Source organism: Culex pipiens, chromosome 3, assembly GCF_016801865.2.
Source record: "Culex pipiens pallens isolate TS chromosome 3, TS_CPP_V2, whole genome shotgun sequence".
Taxonomy (NCBI): Eukaryota; Metazoa; Arthropoda; class Insecta; order Diptera; family Culicidae; genus Culex; species Culex pipiens.
In genome coordinates, this window is record NC_068939.1 from 139,609,455 (window position 1) to 139,623,274 (window position 13,820).

General features: G+C 37.4%; 3 protein-coding genes across 3 annotated transcripts; all 3 read left to right on the forward strand.

Moving 5' to 3' along the window:
• Positions 1-2,865: 2,865 nt before the first annotated feature.
• Positions 2,866-5,315, forward strand: LOC120421219 (odorant receptor 83a). The gene is made up of 4 exons (XM_052710890.1): positions 2,866-4,183; positions 4,242-4,345; positions 4,402-4,557; positions 4,620-5,315. The coding sequence occupies exons 1-4, from the start codon at positions 3,136-3,138 to the stop codon at positions 4,671-4,673; spliced, it is 1,362 nt and encodes a 453-aa protein (XP_052566850.1). The 5' UTR covers positions 2,866-3,135; the 3' UTR covers positions 4,674-5,315.
• A 4,191-nt stretch (positions 5,316-9,506) lies between these two features.
• LOC120421217 (uncharacterized) lies at positions 9,507-12,864 on the forward strand. Its single transcript, XM_039584419.2, has 2 exons — positions 9,507-10,447; positions 12,595-12,864. The coding sequence occupies exons 1-2, from the start codon at positions 9,948-9,950 to the stop codon at positions 12,737-12,739; spliced, it is 645 nt and encodes a 214-aa protein (XP_039440353.1). The 5' UTR covers positions 9,507-9,947; the 3' UTR covers positions 12,740-12,864.
• Positions 12,865-12,925: 61 nt separating this feature from the next.
• LOC120421218 (uncharacterized) lies at positions 12,926-13,820 on the forward strand. Its single transcript, XM_039584420.2, has 2 exons — positions 12,926-13,579; positions 13,639-13,820. Exons 1-2 carry the CDS (start codon positions 13,098-13,100, stop codon positions 13,787-13,789), a joined length of 633 nt encoding a protein of 210 aa, XP_039440354.1. The 5' UTR covers positions 12,926-13,097; the 3' UTR covers positions 13,790-13,820.

A 13,820-nucleotide genomic window follows, 5' to 3' on the forward strand; every position in this document is an offset into this window, starting at 1 on the left:
TTGTTCATTTCTTTAATTACCTATGCTTCTCATCTTAAAGTAAAATACGCTGCTGGTTAGGAACGGAATCAGCAACTTGCAGATAGGCAGCAGTGGTAGCCACTAAGCGTGGAAAAGCCCCGCCCCCTCGCTTTTGTTTTGCCGTTCTTAAACTGTTTTTCACCCATTTCCTTTGGCCTAAGCTACTGAAATTTATGTGCAAAGAACGTCAAATTTCAGCCATATTGGTGAGCCATAATATTTTAATTTTCTATGGGAAAAGTAATATACAGTAAATTGGTAAAAACATTTATTATAATAAAACCACTCGAAAACGCTTGCGCTCCAACTTGGTGTCTACACAGAAAAAAGAAAATGATTCGCTCTTTCGAATGGTAATGGCAAAATTGAATCAATGTGTTTATTCTGCCTAATTTTCGAAGAAATTTTGATTTTTGGCTGTTTTTGCTCGAAAATGAAAGTTCAGGAGTTTGCCAAAATTGGCATTGGAAAGAGCACGTGGTTTCTATTATTTTTCTATTAGACATAATCACATATAATTTAAAACATAAAATGGTCCTAAAAATCGAATGCCATTGTGAATTACTAAATTGAGTATACAGAAGTTGTTGGTTTGAGTTCTCTGAGTTGCTGAAATTCAGTAAAGTTTTACTGAATTTTCATCTACTGAAATTTCAGTAAACGATTCAGTAATTTAGATTTTACTGAATTCTCAGTTTACTGATATTTGTCACTTTGACAGATGATTTACTGAAATTTCATTAAAATGGTTGTCAAAACAACTGAAATTTTAGAAAAAGAAACGTCAAATTATTTTGCTGAAAATTCGATAATTTAATTTAATTTTTTTAATGAATTTATTGAAAAGCGTTATTCAAAAGTAACGTCTCGCAGGAGGATAAAGGAGGGAATTGTGCCATCACATAATAATAGTATAGGAAAAAACGTTACTTAATCCACCCTTAGGTGGTTGGTGCCTTCCTCTCATTCAAAGGGTAATGCTATCCAAAATAGACACGCTCGTGGGAAGGTCTTTAAATTACCTATCCAAAGATAGGTCGCATGATATATTTGGAATACGTTTTCATCTAAATATCTGAGAACTAGCCTCCAAAAAGTGTATAAATAACTCTTAAGTGCTTATAACTTTTGATAGGGTTGTCAGATCTTCAATGTTTTGGACGCGTTGGAAAGGTCTTTTGATTACCTGTTCAACGACGGGTTGCATGATAGATCCGGACAACGTTTTCATCGTGATATCTGAGATCCGGCTTCCAAAAAGTGCATAAATAACACTTAATTGCTAATAACTTTTGATAGAGTTGTCAGATCTTCAATGTATTGGTCGCGTTGGAAAGGTCTTTTAAATACCTTTCTAAAAATGTATAACATGCTAGGGTTTCTTACAAAAACCACCCTTTTTACAATCTTCCGGACTTTAGTCAAAATCGTTTTTTTAGCATAACTTTTGAAGTACTTTACTAAACTTCATAATTTTCAATAGGGACTTATGGGACCCCAAGACGAATCGAATGAGACCAAAACGGTCCAAATCGGTTAAGCCAGTGCTGAGATAATCGAGTGCATATTTTTTGGTGCACAGACCCACATCCCTACACACACACACACACAGACATTTGCTCAGAATTCGATTCTGAGTCGATAGGTATACATGAAGGTGGGTCTAGGAGGTCTAATTGAGAAGTTCAGTTTTCGAGTGATTTTATAGCCTTTCCTCAGTAAGGTGAGGAAGGCAAAACGTGATGAAAAAGGATGAAAGTAAAGTTTGGTTTATTTCTTCTGTACATACTATATTAATGTATGTATGTATGTATGTATGTATGTATGTATGATCCCCATACCCGCAGGCAACTTGGTCCCGAAACACATGTAAGCGCTAGGTGAACAATTCGATCATCTTTTACTCCGTAATCTGTACACCCACGTGCATAAGTTTTTTTGCACGAATTTTAATGCTACAAATACCGGCGCATAGATCAAAATGGTTACCCTCTTCCCCAAGTTCTTCAGATCTTGAGTGATGACTTTGAAGGTTTTCCCGTTTAAAGGTTCCGTGGTTCCTCTTCCAATTGTAAAACAGCTGCTCAGGTTCTTGGCATGGACACTGAACCGCCGTGAGCCGTTCCTCTCTGCACTTTCACTTTTGAATTCGAACATTCACATATTGGCACTTCCACAGCAACCAACACCAGTACCGGAATCACCGGAAACTGCCGGAATCACAATTTTGGAACAAATATTCAAGGAAAAAAAAAACGACTGTGAAAATCTTTGACGTCCTTCGATCACCTTCTGTACATACTATATTAATGATGCCTTAAATGCAACATTCTAAAACATTGAAAACATCACCGTTATTAAATGTCTTCTCCTTTTAAAACTAAATGCAATAAAGTCACCGTTAAAAACCTAAATCAATAATAATATTTTTCATAAGATCAAATATTTTTGTTTATTTCTTATGTTCGTCTTATTTTATTTTTTTCGATTTTAATTTAAAATTTGTTTTTTTTAGACATTTGCTCATTTTGTTCAGACATCTAAATAAATATTCTAGACTCGACTATCCGAAGACCGAAACTTTGACATACCATGACACTAATGGTTTACCTTTTTATTGTCTTTTTTCACTCTCTGGCCAAAGTTCATAACAAAAACAGAGAGCAACAAATTTCACTGTACACTAACCTTCCACGATTCAGCGCTGTTATTGCTTTCCTTCCATTTATCTTCACATTGCTCACGCGGTGACATTACGCGCATGGGATTACGTGAATCTGTCCGTCGTAATTTGTGTGCCATCTGCTGCGTGCCCATAAAGCTCGCACGAAATTCGTTTAAAATGCGTCATTTTTAAACTGTTACATCTGGCAGCCAACCTTAAAGAAATTCGGTGTGAATATTTTAGAATAGAAAATTTTGGTCGGACACCCTTATCAAATATTTACCTGTGTCATCCTCGACCGTCAGGATGATAATGAAGCTTAATTGGGCCACAATTATGTCAGTCGACAGGTCGGGAGATTAAACGGATTCACCGCGGCGCGTGGGTTTGATAAAAGAAAGGGTTATTCCTTCGGGGGATTACAGTTGTACGGTTTCTCTTGGCCAAGCATGGATAGACTTCCGACGAGCAGTCCTGAGCTGAAGATTGTGACCCGGTTGATGCAATCCGTGGCACTGTGGCCCTACGACTACAACCGTCATCTGCCAGGATGGCTTCGAGGTCGCTATCATTTGTCAACCGTGCTGAACGTGCTGTACTATTTGCTCTGGCTGTTCATCAATCTGCACATCTTGGTTCTGCACGTGAAAACCATCCTTGACAGATTGGACAGCTTCCAGGACTTGTTCTTGATTCTGGTGACGACGTTTATCTACTGCGTGATGGTTCCGGTTAGTTTGTACTGCCAGCTGTATTACGACAAGAACGTGGAGCTGATTCAGATGTCGATGCTACTGTTCAGGAAGCGGTCAGCCGCTGGGATTACTTACATCAAGTTTGAGCCTACCAGGCAGTTTGTGTTCAAAATGTTCAAGATGTGGATGATTGGCTGTATGTTTGGAACGATGCACTGGGCCATCTACCCGATTCTACAGAGGGAGAAGATTCTACCGTTCCAGATCTGGTACCCGTTTGACGTTCATCGCTCTCCACTGTACGAGCTGGCCTTCCTCGGGCAGGTTTTGGGTCAGTACCAGGTTGGGATGGTGTTCGGCCTGGCTGGATCGCTGCTGATGATGCACATCTTTATGGTTTGTGGCCAGTTTGATATCCTGTTCTGCAGTCTGACCAATGTCTATCACACCGCCATGATCAACAGTGGTGGGTACAAGTTGAAGCTCGCAACCGTTCGAATAATGTACAAATCGTCCGAACGTAGACCTAATCTGTACTACTTTAATGAAGTTCATGAAGAAAACCTCCCGGATGCTCCGAGAACCAAAACCAAACAAATTGCTCAACTACCTCAGAAGCACAACTATTTGCCAAAGTTGTCCAACGAGTTGGCCACCGCACTGGATGACTGCATCGACCATCATTCAGTGTTGATCAAATTTTGCCACAAAATGGAAGAGTGTTATCACCCGTTTATCATGATGAAACTGGGACAGATTGTTGTTCAACTTTGCCTCCTGGTTTACATGACGACTTCGGTGAGTATTTTGAATTTTTCAAACAATATTAAAAATAACTTAAATTTGTCGTTTCCAGCAAGATGATCTGACCATGATGAAGCTTATGAACATTTGCGAATATCTGATGCTCACCATGACGGAACTGTTTTTGCTTTGCTACCTGGGACAAACCATGAAGGTTCAGGTAAGTTGTCAATTTTTCAACTTAAAATCAAATTTTATTAAACTTTTCCAATCAAGAGCATGAAGGTTGGTGATGCACTAATGATGAGCCCCTGGTACGAGTGTGGAGCTGCTTTTCGGAAGAGAGCTCAGCTGATCCAGATCAATTCGATCCACCCCGTCAGACTGACGGCCATGAAATTGTACGATCTGGACTTTGAAACGTATTATATGGCATGTCGTGGAGTAAATAAACTTGATGTTATATATTTTGACAGATTCTTTAAACATTCTAGGTTCTGAAAGCGTCGTTTTCATACTACACACTGCTGAAGAAATTACAACAGTAATTGTTAAGGACTTTTATAAATCATTCCGGACAAGTTTATTTCTGGAACTGAATGTCACATTTATATTACCGTAATCTGGGGTGAATCGGGACAGAGTCTGAATAGGGACAGCAGTTTTTAGACCACTTAAAGCTTTTAAATTTGGAAATCGATGTACACATTTTGTTGGCCTGAGTCTGTTCTATCCGAAACCAACCAGAAAAATCAAAATATTGTGCTCCAACATGGTTAAAACTGCTGTCCCAATTCGCCCCATGTGTCCCGATTGACCCCAGTTTACGGTACTATCTGAAATCTGTGTTAGATCAAATAATGGAGTTAAAAGCATTAAACCTGGAATTAAAATCTGATTTTATTTATTTTTGAACCATTAGTATTAGCAAATTATTTAAACATGCATGTTAAGTAGAAACTTGACATTCTGCACTTGACTGGAACTTTTTTTTGAAAATCGAAAGAAAATTCCCATTTGCACTGTAACAAGATAAGGCAATTTTCCAGAAACCAAATTCAAGCTTCATAAAATATACAACACAAATTAAAACTTAACAATGTATGCAAAGTTTAAAGTTAAAAAAAAACATCGCCTAAGCATTTGTTACACCAGCAAAATTTTAATCTGATTAAATGTTTTTTTTTTCATCAAACAGTTTTAAAACCTGGCCAAGATAAACTTTGCCTTTGGCCTAGTTCTGCAACAGAGACAACTGGATGTGAATCTATTTATAAAAAATAAAACTTATAATTTCTTTTTACACAATTCAATGCCAAAGCCACTAAAAAAGTGCATACAAATTTTGCAAAGCATATTATATAGCTTCAAAATCGATAGTTTACGTCCAACAATCTAAAATTTGATGCATCACAAGCGTTAAATTAAGCAGAAAGGACGACGATAAAGTGGCCATGCAACGATCCTGCACAGCAAAAATTAATAACCAGAGGGAAAATTAACTTTCACGGCATCCATTAAAAGTTTCGAGCGATGGAGAAAAACGAAGCTGTTTAGGACGATGATTTTATAATCGAGTTATCGTAGTGATGAAATTTGGACCGAGTTTCGCCTGGTAATCCATTTAAAATTTTAAATTAATTAGGAGTAAGAAAAGCAGTTTTATGCGCACCCCTAGAACGACGCGTCGGAATCGCCTAAAGTTTGACTAAATTAGGCACGAAGTACAAATCATGTAGTTGCGTAAAATGTTGTACGCAAGTTTTTTGCATGCAACACTTGCGGGTTATGGACTCGAGCAGTAATCACGGCTTCAACTCAGTAGGAACGATCAAGCTGAATCTTAATAAAGCTAGGGTAACAGAAGCTAATGTTGATGTTTTCTAAGTCTCACCCAAACAACCCACCATTTTCTAATGTCGATATCTCAGCAACTAATGGTCCGATTTTCAATGTTAAAATATGAAACATTCGTGAAATTTTCTGATCTTTTCGAAAAAATATCAATTTTCCTGTTTTTTAACCTTTGCATGGCAATATCTCAGCAACTTAGGGTCGTATCAACAAAGTTCATAAAAGCAAAATATAGAGAATTTTCTCAGCTTTTCAAAAATATTTTTTTTCGATAGTGGGCAAACATGGGCACTTATTTAAAAAAATGAATAACTGCGACTATTTTGAAAAAAGTTACCTAAAAATGGCTATAAATAGAAAAGGTGCACTTTTTCAAAATTTCACTAAAGTACTTTTTGATTGCAAATTCGATTTTACATCGAAAAATGAAGTTGACAAATTTGTATGGAAAATTATATGAACGAACTAATGATGCAAAATGGCTTCTTTGAGCAAACCGAAGGCACTAAAAAAGTTCATTCCGTAGAGAACTGCTCAACTTTAGAAAATATTTGCAACGGTCTTTTTGGCAACATCAAATAATGCGGCATACAATCAACATTTCCGGAACTTACGAGAATTTCAAATCGAGACTTGTCACTCTCAAGTAGAGCGTCCAATTTCCCGACCCGGGAATTCCCGGGAAAGTATACACATTCTCAACTTTTTGAAACCAATTTTGTGAAATTGCTCTGAAAAAAATAATAAAAGAAGAATCTCAACAAAAATTAACTCAATTCCAGTTATTGTTCAGTTCTTTTAAAAAAGAATTAATCGGAGGATCATAAAATTTTAAAATAAGACTAATTTGATTTAATATTTATCTTAGAAGCATCTGCAAGCTTCCCTGCACCGTGCGGTACACGCGGTTCACTTGCACCTCGGGTTTGCTTTGCGCCTGCTTTGTTCGGTTTACACCCGTACCCGACTCACACGAACCGAGGGTATTTTGGTTCATCGTACCAGCGCACCACGACACTCTCGGTTCGCCGCGTCAGTTTTGTGTCTGGCACTCACCCATGGCATGAACCCGGTATATGAGCCAAGGTGCTTCACTCGTTACGAGCCGAGGTACGTGCCGTGGTACGCGCTGGCGGTACAAAACGGGTTCAATACCACGGCGCGTACCACGGCACGCTGGGTTCATGCCATGGATGAGTGCCAGACACAAAACCGATGGGGCGAGCCGAGAGTGTCGTGGTGCGCTGGTACGATGTACCAAGATACCAATACACAAATGGGTTCAGGCACGTACCGAAGCTAGAAAACCAAACCCGCTGTGTGCGTTGGCACTGGCGCATGGGAAGCTTGAGCATCTGCAAATGGATCTAGCTTAATGAAAATAAACTTTAAACAAAATTGAGATTCTTTACGTTTTTGTTTATCATGATCAAATGGAATGAAAATTGAATTATGTAGTAACATTAAATATTTCAAATAGGTCTCTGCAAGAAGAATGTCTTCAATTTGTTTAATGCCTGCTATTCAAGACATTATAATGAAGCACTGATGAAACAATAGGTGTTAGGGTTAAATTTGAAAAAAAAAAATGAAGAATGCTTGTAGAGTGCTATTAATTTATCGTACATTTTTATCAAAATCATGGTTTTTGCGCCGAAGTCAATTATAAACCCCAAAACCATGTGCCATAATAAAACCATAAAAAAATGATTGAAAAACTACTTTGTATTGTTTCAGAGGTGCCAACAAAATATTAAAAAAAAAACGAAGTTGACTTTATAGCTGTCGGCCACCATTGCTAGTACCAACCACTAGTGTCTTCCTTTTTATCTACAAGGACTTCGCCGCCCTGGGCTCCTAAGTGTATGAAAGTATGGCACGGAGCGACGGCGCCAAATACCCATATTTACACAAAGAATTTTAGAAGAAATATTTTAAAAACTTGTTTCAATATTAAAAAAAAATTAGTTGTTTGAAGTATAACGAGAAGTTAGATTTTTCAGGAAAAACTAAAAAGCTTTACTATTTTGTTCAAGAGCTGAAACCGATATGATTTTTTTGAACAAATTAAGATCATTTTTTGGTTTAATATACGATTTGATCTTATAAAATCAGAAAAAAATTATAAATTTACTGGTAGTTGTATGATTTTCTACATGCAGTGAAAGGTACAACAAAGATGAAAAGCATTTAGTCATACCACTTAACATGTAAAAGAAATGTAATTATTATAAAAGTTCAACAATGATATATTTAAGTACTATGTACAGACCATGTAGTTGCGTGAAATGTTGCACGCAAGTTTGTTGCATGCAACATTTGCGGGAATAAATTCGAGCAGTGATCATGGTGATCACTTCAACTGAGTCTGAACGATCAAGCTAAATCATTATGAGATTAGGGGAACAGCACCTAGTCAAACAAACGTAGACAACATTGATCATTGATTAATTACTAATTACAGGTGAACATTATTAAAGTTATAAACCAAGTGTGTTGGCACATCAGCACTTTAACTTTCAATTAGGTATTCTTAACCCTCTACAACCTAACCCCGCCTTTAGACGGTCTTCGATCTAAAAAATCGCCAAAAATCAATTTTACAACCGATTTTTGATCTTTAAAAAGCATTGGAAAGAAGAACTCTTAAAATTTTAGAAAATTTCAGGGTTGGAAGTGTAACTTGTTTCATGTGACTTTGCCAATGTTTTTAAAAATGTCATTTTTTTAGGGGTCAACTTTGGCTCTGTTTTTTACAAACATTTCCTATATTTTCAGTAAAAAGAAGTATACAGTAATTTTTGTAGTGTCCCAGACTATGCCTCTACGCATTTTTTTGCAATCTAAATGATGATGGTGCATTCTATAGCTGAAAATGTGAAAAACATGCAAAAAATTGAAAAAGTGACTGTAAAAACGTGAAAAAATTAGATAGGCAAAATGTAATTATATTAGGAGGTAGAATAGGCCAAATACTACCAAAAACAAACATAAACTAAACAAGATAAATGCAAATTAAAATACTAAAAATAAAACAAGAAAAACATAAAACAAGAGAAGTAAAGTTTTTCGTAGAACAAAAGTTGCTCAAAATGACCTCCTAAACACGCGAAAAATAAATATTTTCGAAAAAAAAATTTGGGCAGTAGAGGGTTAATTAGGTATTCGTTTCGACCGTTTCGACTGAAATCGAGTAATAAAAAGCTCATAATAGGAAGTGAAACAGACAATTGAATGAAAATATGACTGAATTTCTAACCTGCCAAACATATGAGAATTTACCTATCCTTATGCTTATTTTATTTTTCAAGATTTCTAAAATAATTAATTGGGTATTATGAAAAAGCCATGTAAAGTGTTTAAAATTAATATTTTTGTTATTTTCATTTTATTTGTCAAGCAACACGCATAGCAAATAAGTACTCAAGATTTATCTAATAATAATATATTACAAAAGCTACGGAGATTTATTTATTTCGATGCAAATCAACCTCAATTGAAATATATCGATGCTTAATATTTTCACAGCTAGAACCAAACAGTAACACCAGAGAAATTGCAAGCATTATTGGCAAAATAAAAAAAGGTGAAAAAGTACACGGTAGAGGTGTTAACAAAGAGAAATTGGATCATCTGCAACACTTGTGATTCCCTGAAGTGACGCTGAACATCCATTTGGGCTCCACATTTGATTCACAACTTGGTGAAAACTAAACCAAACAAATTATATCCACAAAAAAACGCTGGCACTCGGGCAGTACATCTGAGATATTTCACGGAAGGTTAATTTTGGAAGTCAGGTTTGGATAGAAAATTGTTTGATTCCAGTGAAGGTGTTAATGCTTAAAACAATTCCCGCTCAATAATGACGCCCAAACTGCACGTCAGCATCGTGGGATTAATTCGGTTGAATGCGTTAGAAAGTGATAAAAACTCGCCCAAACTTTGTCAAACTCCGTCAAACAGCCATGATCAACCGAAGTGAGTGCTACCTGTTGATCGTACTGGCCGCGCTGGTTTTGAACACAGCCGCGTGCAGTCAGAACCAAACCTGCCTCGGGGATGTCGGGGACGGGGACGAACTGGAGGCGATCCACCTGCGTCAGAAGCGTTGGCTAACGATGATCCCGAACGGTGGAGTGTGCAAGTGTGTCTTCAGCTCGGTGGCACCGGTCCGGTGGGCCCATAAAGTGGTTCGGAGTGTGAATTTGGCGGTTAACGTGCAGGCCAACTACGCCATTCCGGCGAAAATCATCTGGCCACACGCGGAGAACTTCTTCAAGGAGCGGGTTTTGAGCGCGGATTATGTGGACAACAGTCGGAGGGATTTGTACCAGCTGCTGGAGCGGATGATCAAGTCGTGGGGTGGTGACGGTCGGGAGTGCTTGCTGAAGACGATCTGCCAGACGGCGGGGACTCCGTTGCACCATAATGGCATGATTGGGGAAATTCTGGATCTGGTGTTTACGTGAGTGATGTGTGAAGAAAAATCCTGGATTATTTTTGAATGAATCGTTATACAAAGTAAAGGACTGTGTGTAATTTTTGAAGTGAAAAATGTGTAGTGAACCCGAGCATTGGAAAATAATACGGAAATACCAAATTTTGGCCATATAACAGTGACCAAAATGTGCACTTGGTGATAGATTGCTAAATATTATTAAATCATACTAAAATCTTGTAAATAAAAGACAACAGCAATACCAAATCATGGTAATCCAGGGACTTGAGAATACAAAAAAAAACATTACCTTACCTGGGGTGAATTGGGACTACAGTCTGAATAGGGACAGCAGTTTTCAGAGCACTTGAAAGCTTGTAATTTGTTATATCCGAAGCATATGAACAAAATCAAAATATTGTGCAGTAACAGAACTAAAACAGCTGTCCCAATTCGCCCCATGTAAATCGTTTTAAAAATCGATCGGGATTGCCGATAGATGTCGAATTTGTTTCAGATGCTCAGTTATAGTCTGTACTATGAATGTAGAAAGAAATTTCGGATAAAATCAGAAATGAAAAATGTTGGCGAAGGTCACTAGGTGGGCTTTTACCTTTTTTTAGGGAATTTTTTTCTTATGGTAGGTTAATCAAACGGCTCTAACTCCAGAACCATATTATGAATCTGGATGAAAATTTAGGAGGTTGTAGAGCTCGAAAAATGCAATTTTTGAGGTAAATAAAAGATATGAAAATGATTTTTTTTGTAAATAATAAAAAAGTTCAATGTTACACAATTAAATAATAATTGGTGAAATTATTGCTTGGAAAATCTTAATCATATTTAATTTTAAAATGATAATCTTTGTAACAATAATTTTCTAGAATTTCTTTTAAATTGTAAAAGCAACTCAAATTTCAGAATTTGAAATTGAGTTGAAATTTTCATCAGTCTGCATCCCTATATATTTCTTAGTTATTTAATGGATTATTTCTCCGAAAATATTGAATCAATTTTCATTATTAAAAACAAAAATTCGGGATTTTTACCTCTTCAAAAAAAATATAAAATATAAACGAAGACTATAAACAATGTCAAATTCATACTATTATTTCTCATAGTTTGCACATAGCCACTTCCAGATAGACAGTTTTGAATTGAAAAATGCTTAATTAATGTTTATGTTAATCCTCTCTATTTTTTTCGCATTATTTTTAATCTTCCCGTGTTTTATTTTTAGTTCCCGGATTTGCATTTATCTTGTAAAGTTTAAGTCTGTTTTTAATAACTGAATTTTTTTTTGCCTTTAAAAAACCAAATGATAGTAAAAAAACCCAGCCAAAGTTGACCCCGGATTTTTTTATAAATATTTTCAAACTCACATAATACAAGAAAAATTTTCAAACCTAATTTTTTTTAATTTTTTTTGGTTTGTTATCACAATATGTTGATGACTGTTTCAAGATAAAATCACACGCTAAAAAGTGTGGATAAATTAGGGCTTTAAATAATTTCAGTTTAATTTTAGTATTCAAATGACTAGCTTTAGGACGCAGGGATCGCAGAGCTGCGTACACTTTGCCACACTTTTGCAGTACAAATGAATCCCACTCAAAATTATTTTGAATTAAAATACCTAGGATTGAAAATGTATCAGAATATCGAATGACAATTACAAATCATGATCAATTATATCTCGGGACTCCAGCAACCGAATTCAACCAAACTTCGGGACAATGCACAGATTGGTTAACCAAACAAACATGTTTGATATTGTTTACATTGCGTGCTCTGGTTTTTGTTTATTCTAGGTCAAATATAAAAACGCGTTTTTTTCTAAACTTAAAAAGGCGACGTGCGACAAGATAGCACGATCACGTCGATTTCTAAAAAATCATTAAACAAGCCAGTTATTAGCAATTAACACCTCTTCTGACCAAAGTTTTAAAACAAATAAAAGAAAAGAAACTCAGTTTCACCATGAAACGGAAGCATTATTAGTCTTTGAATTGGTTTAAACTTTTTTGTACGGACTTTAGTTCAATCCTTGCTATTTTGATTACCTCGATTAAAATATGTCATTATTTTTTCCTTGATTGATGCATTTTGTCTTTGCCAGTAGTTAAGTTAAAAGTTACTATTTTTTTTAAATATATCTTTATTTTTATGTCCAGCCCCTCTGACGACGAAGTCGTGGACAGCGACTACAAGCTGGCTTGGTCGTACGGCGCAAACGGCGTTGACTGCGAACGACTGTACAAAAAGTGCCCCCTGGAACATGAGATGCTTGGAAAATTTTCCAAACTGGTTGATTTGTAACTGTTTTGATAATACAAGGGAAAAAACTTAAATCTTACCTTTATTATTTTGAAAGAAATCACGTATCTCTTCATCAAACCACGTCACACAACAAGAAGGTGGCGCAATGAAGCTCGATCGTGCTCGTGAAACCGGCAAGAATGTACGCTCAAATTGGTTAGGAAAACAGGGAATTGTCACACGACGTACAGCGAAAGTACGATTTACTTTCAACGGCACCGTTTCAATCCCGACGCGCAGCTTCTACAAGCTGTATTCTCAGTGTGAGTCGTCCAACGGGCTCGGAAGGGTTTAAAGATCTTCGAAACGATACCCCAGCTCAGTTCTGCTTCAGTTTGCGACAAATCAGTGCACAACCATGAGCTTCCTCCTTTCCAAGAGGTCATCCCTGGGGGCGTTCTTCGTCTTGCTGGCGCTAGTGAGTCTCACTTCCGGCTTCGAAAACTCCACATCCGAAGAAGCACGCCTTCACTCCCGGTTCAAGCGGTGGATCAACTTTCCCATCAACGGTGGAGTGGCCAAAATCGTGATCGGAGGGGTGTTTCCGGTTCGATTCGCCCACAAGCTGGTGCGCAGCCTGAACTGTGCCCACAACCTGCAGGCCAACTATGCCATCCCGGAGCGCATCATTTGGCCCGTTCCGGAGCACGTGTTCAAGCAGCGGCTGAACGACGACTTTGTGGACCGCAGTAGACCGCAGCTGTACCGGGTGCTGGAACGGATGGTGGACAATTGGGGTGGCCACGGGCGGAGCTGTCTGCTGAGGACGATCTGCCAGGTGGCCGAAACGCCGCTTGGTCACAATGGGATGCTGGGGGAGATTTTGGACGTGATTTTTACGTGAGTTGTGTGTTTCATTGCAAGCTTGTTCAATTTAATGTGATGATGTCTTTTTTTAGACCCTACGAACACGAGTTGATCGATGAAGAGTACAAACTTGCCCGGAAGTATGGCTTGCATGGGGTCAACTGCAATCGCGCGTTCCAGAAATGCTCTTTCGGACATGGTTTGCTGGATGCAATATCCACAATTCAAATTGCTGGGAAATAAACAAATCAAATTTTAATCATTTTTTTTCCAC

Excerpts from the sequence above, each read along its gene's own strand:
- LOC120421219 (XM_052710890.1), top strand. The coding sequence starts at position 3,136 with ATGGATAGACTTCCGACGAGCAGTCCTGAGCTGAAGATTGTGACCCGG. Across the intron at positions 4,184-4,241 it reads TTACATGACGACTTCGGTGA|ATGATCTGACCATGATGAAG; the intron begins GTATTTTGAATT and ends GTTTCCAGCAAG. Across the intron at positions 4,346-4,401 it reads GACAAACCATGAAGGTTCAG|AGCATGAAGGTTGGTGATGC; the intron begins GTAAGTTGTCAA and ends TTTCCAATCAAG.
- LOC120421218 (XM_039584420.2), top strand. The coding sequence starts at position 13,098 with ATGAGCTTCCTCCTTTCCAAGAGGTCATCCCTGGGGGCGTTCTTCGTC. Across the intron at positions 13,580-13,638 it reads ATTTTGGACGTGATTTTTAC|ACCCTACGAACACGAGTTGA; the intron begins GTGAGTTGTGTG and ends GTCTTTTTTTAG.
- LOC120421217 (XM_039584419.2), top strand. The coding sequence starts at position 9,948 with ATGATCAACCGAAGTGAGTGCTACCTGTTGATCGTACTGGCCGCGCTG. Across the intron at positions 10,448-12,594 it reads ATTCTGGATCTGGTGTTTAC|CCCCTCTGACGACGAAGTCG; the intron begins GTGAGTGATGTG and ends TTTTATGTCCAG.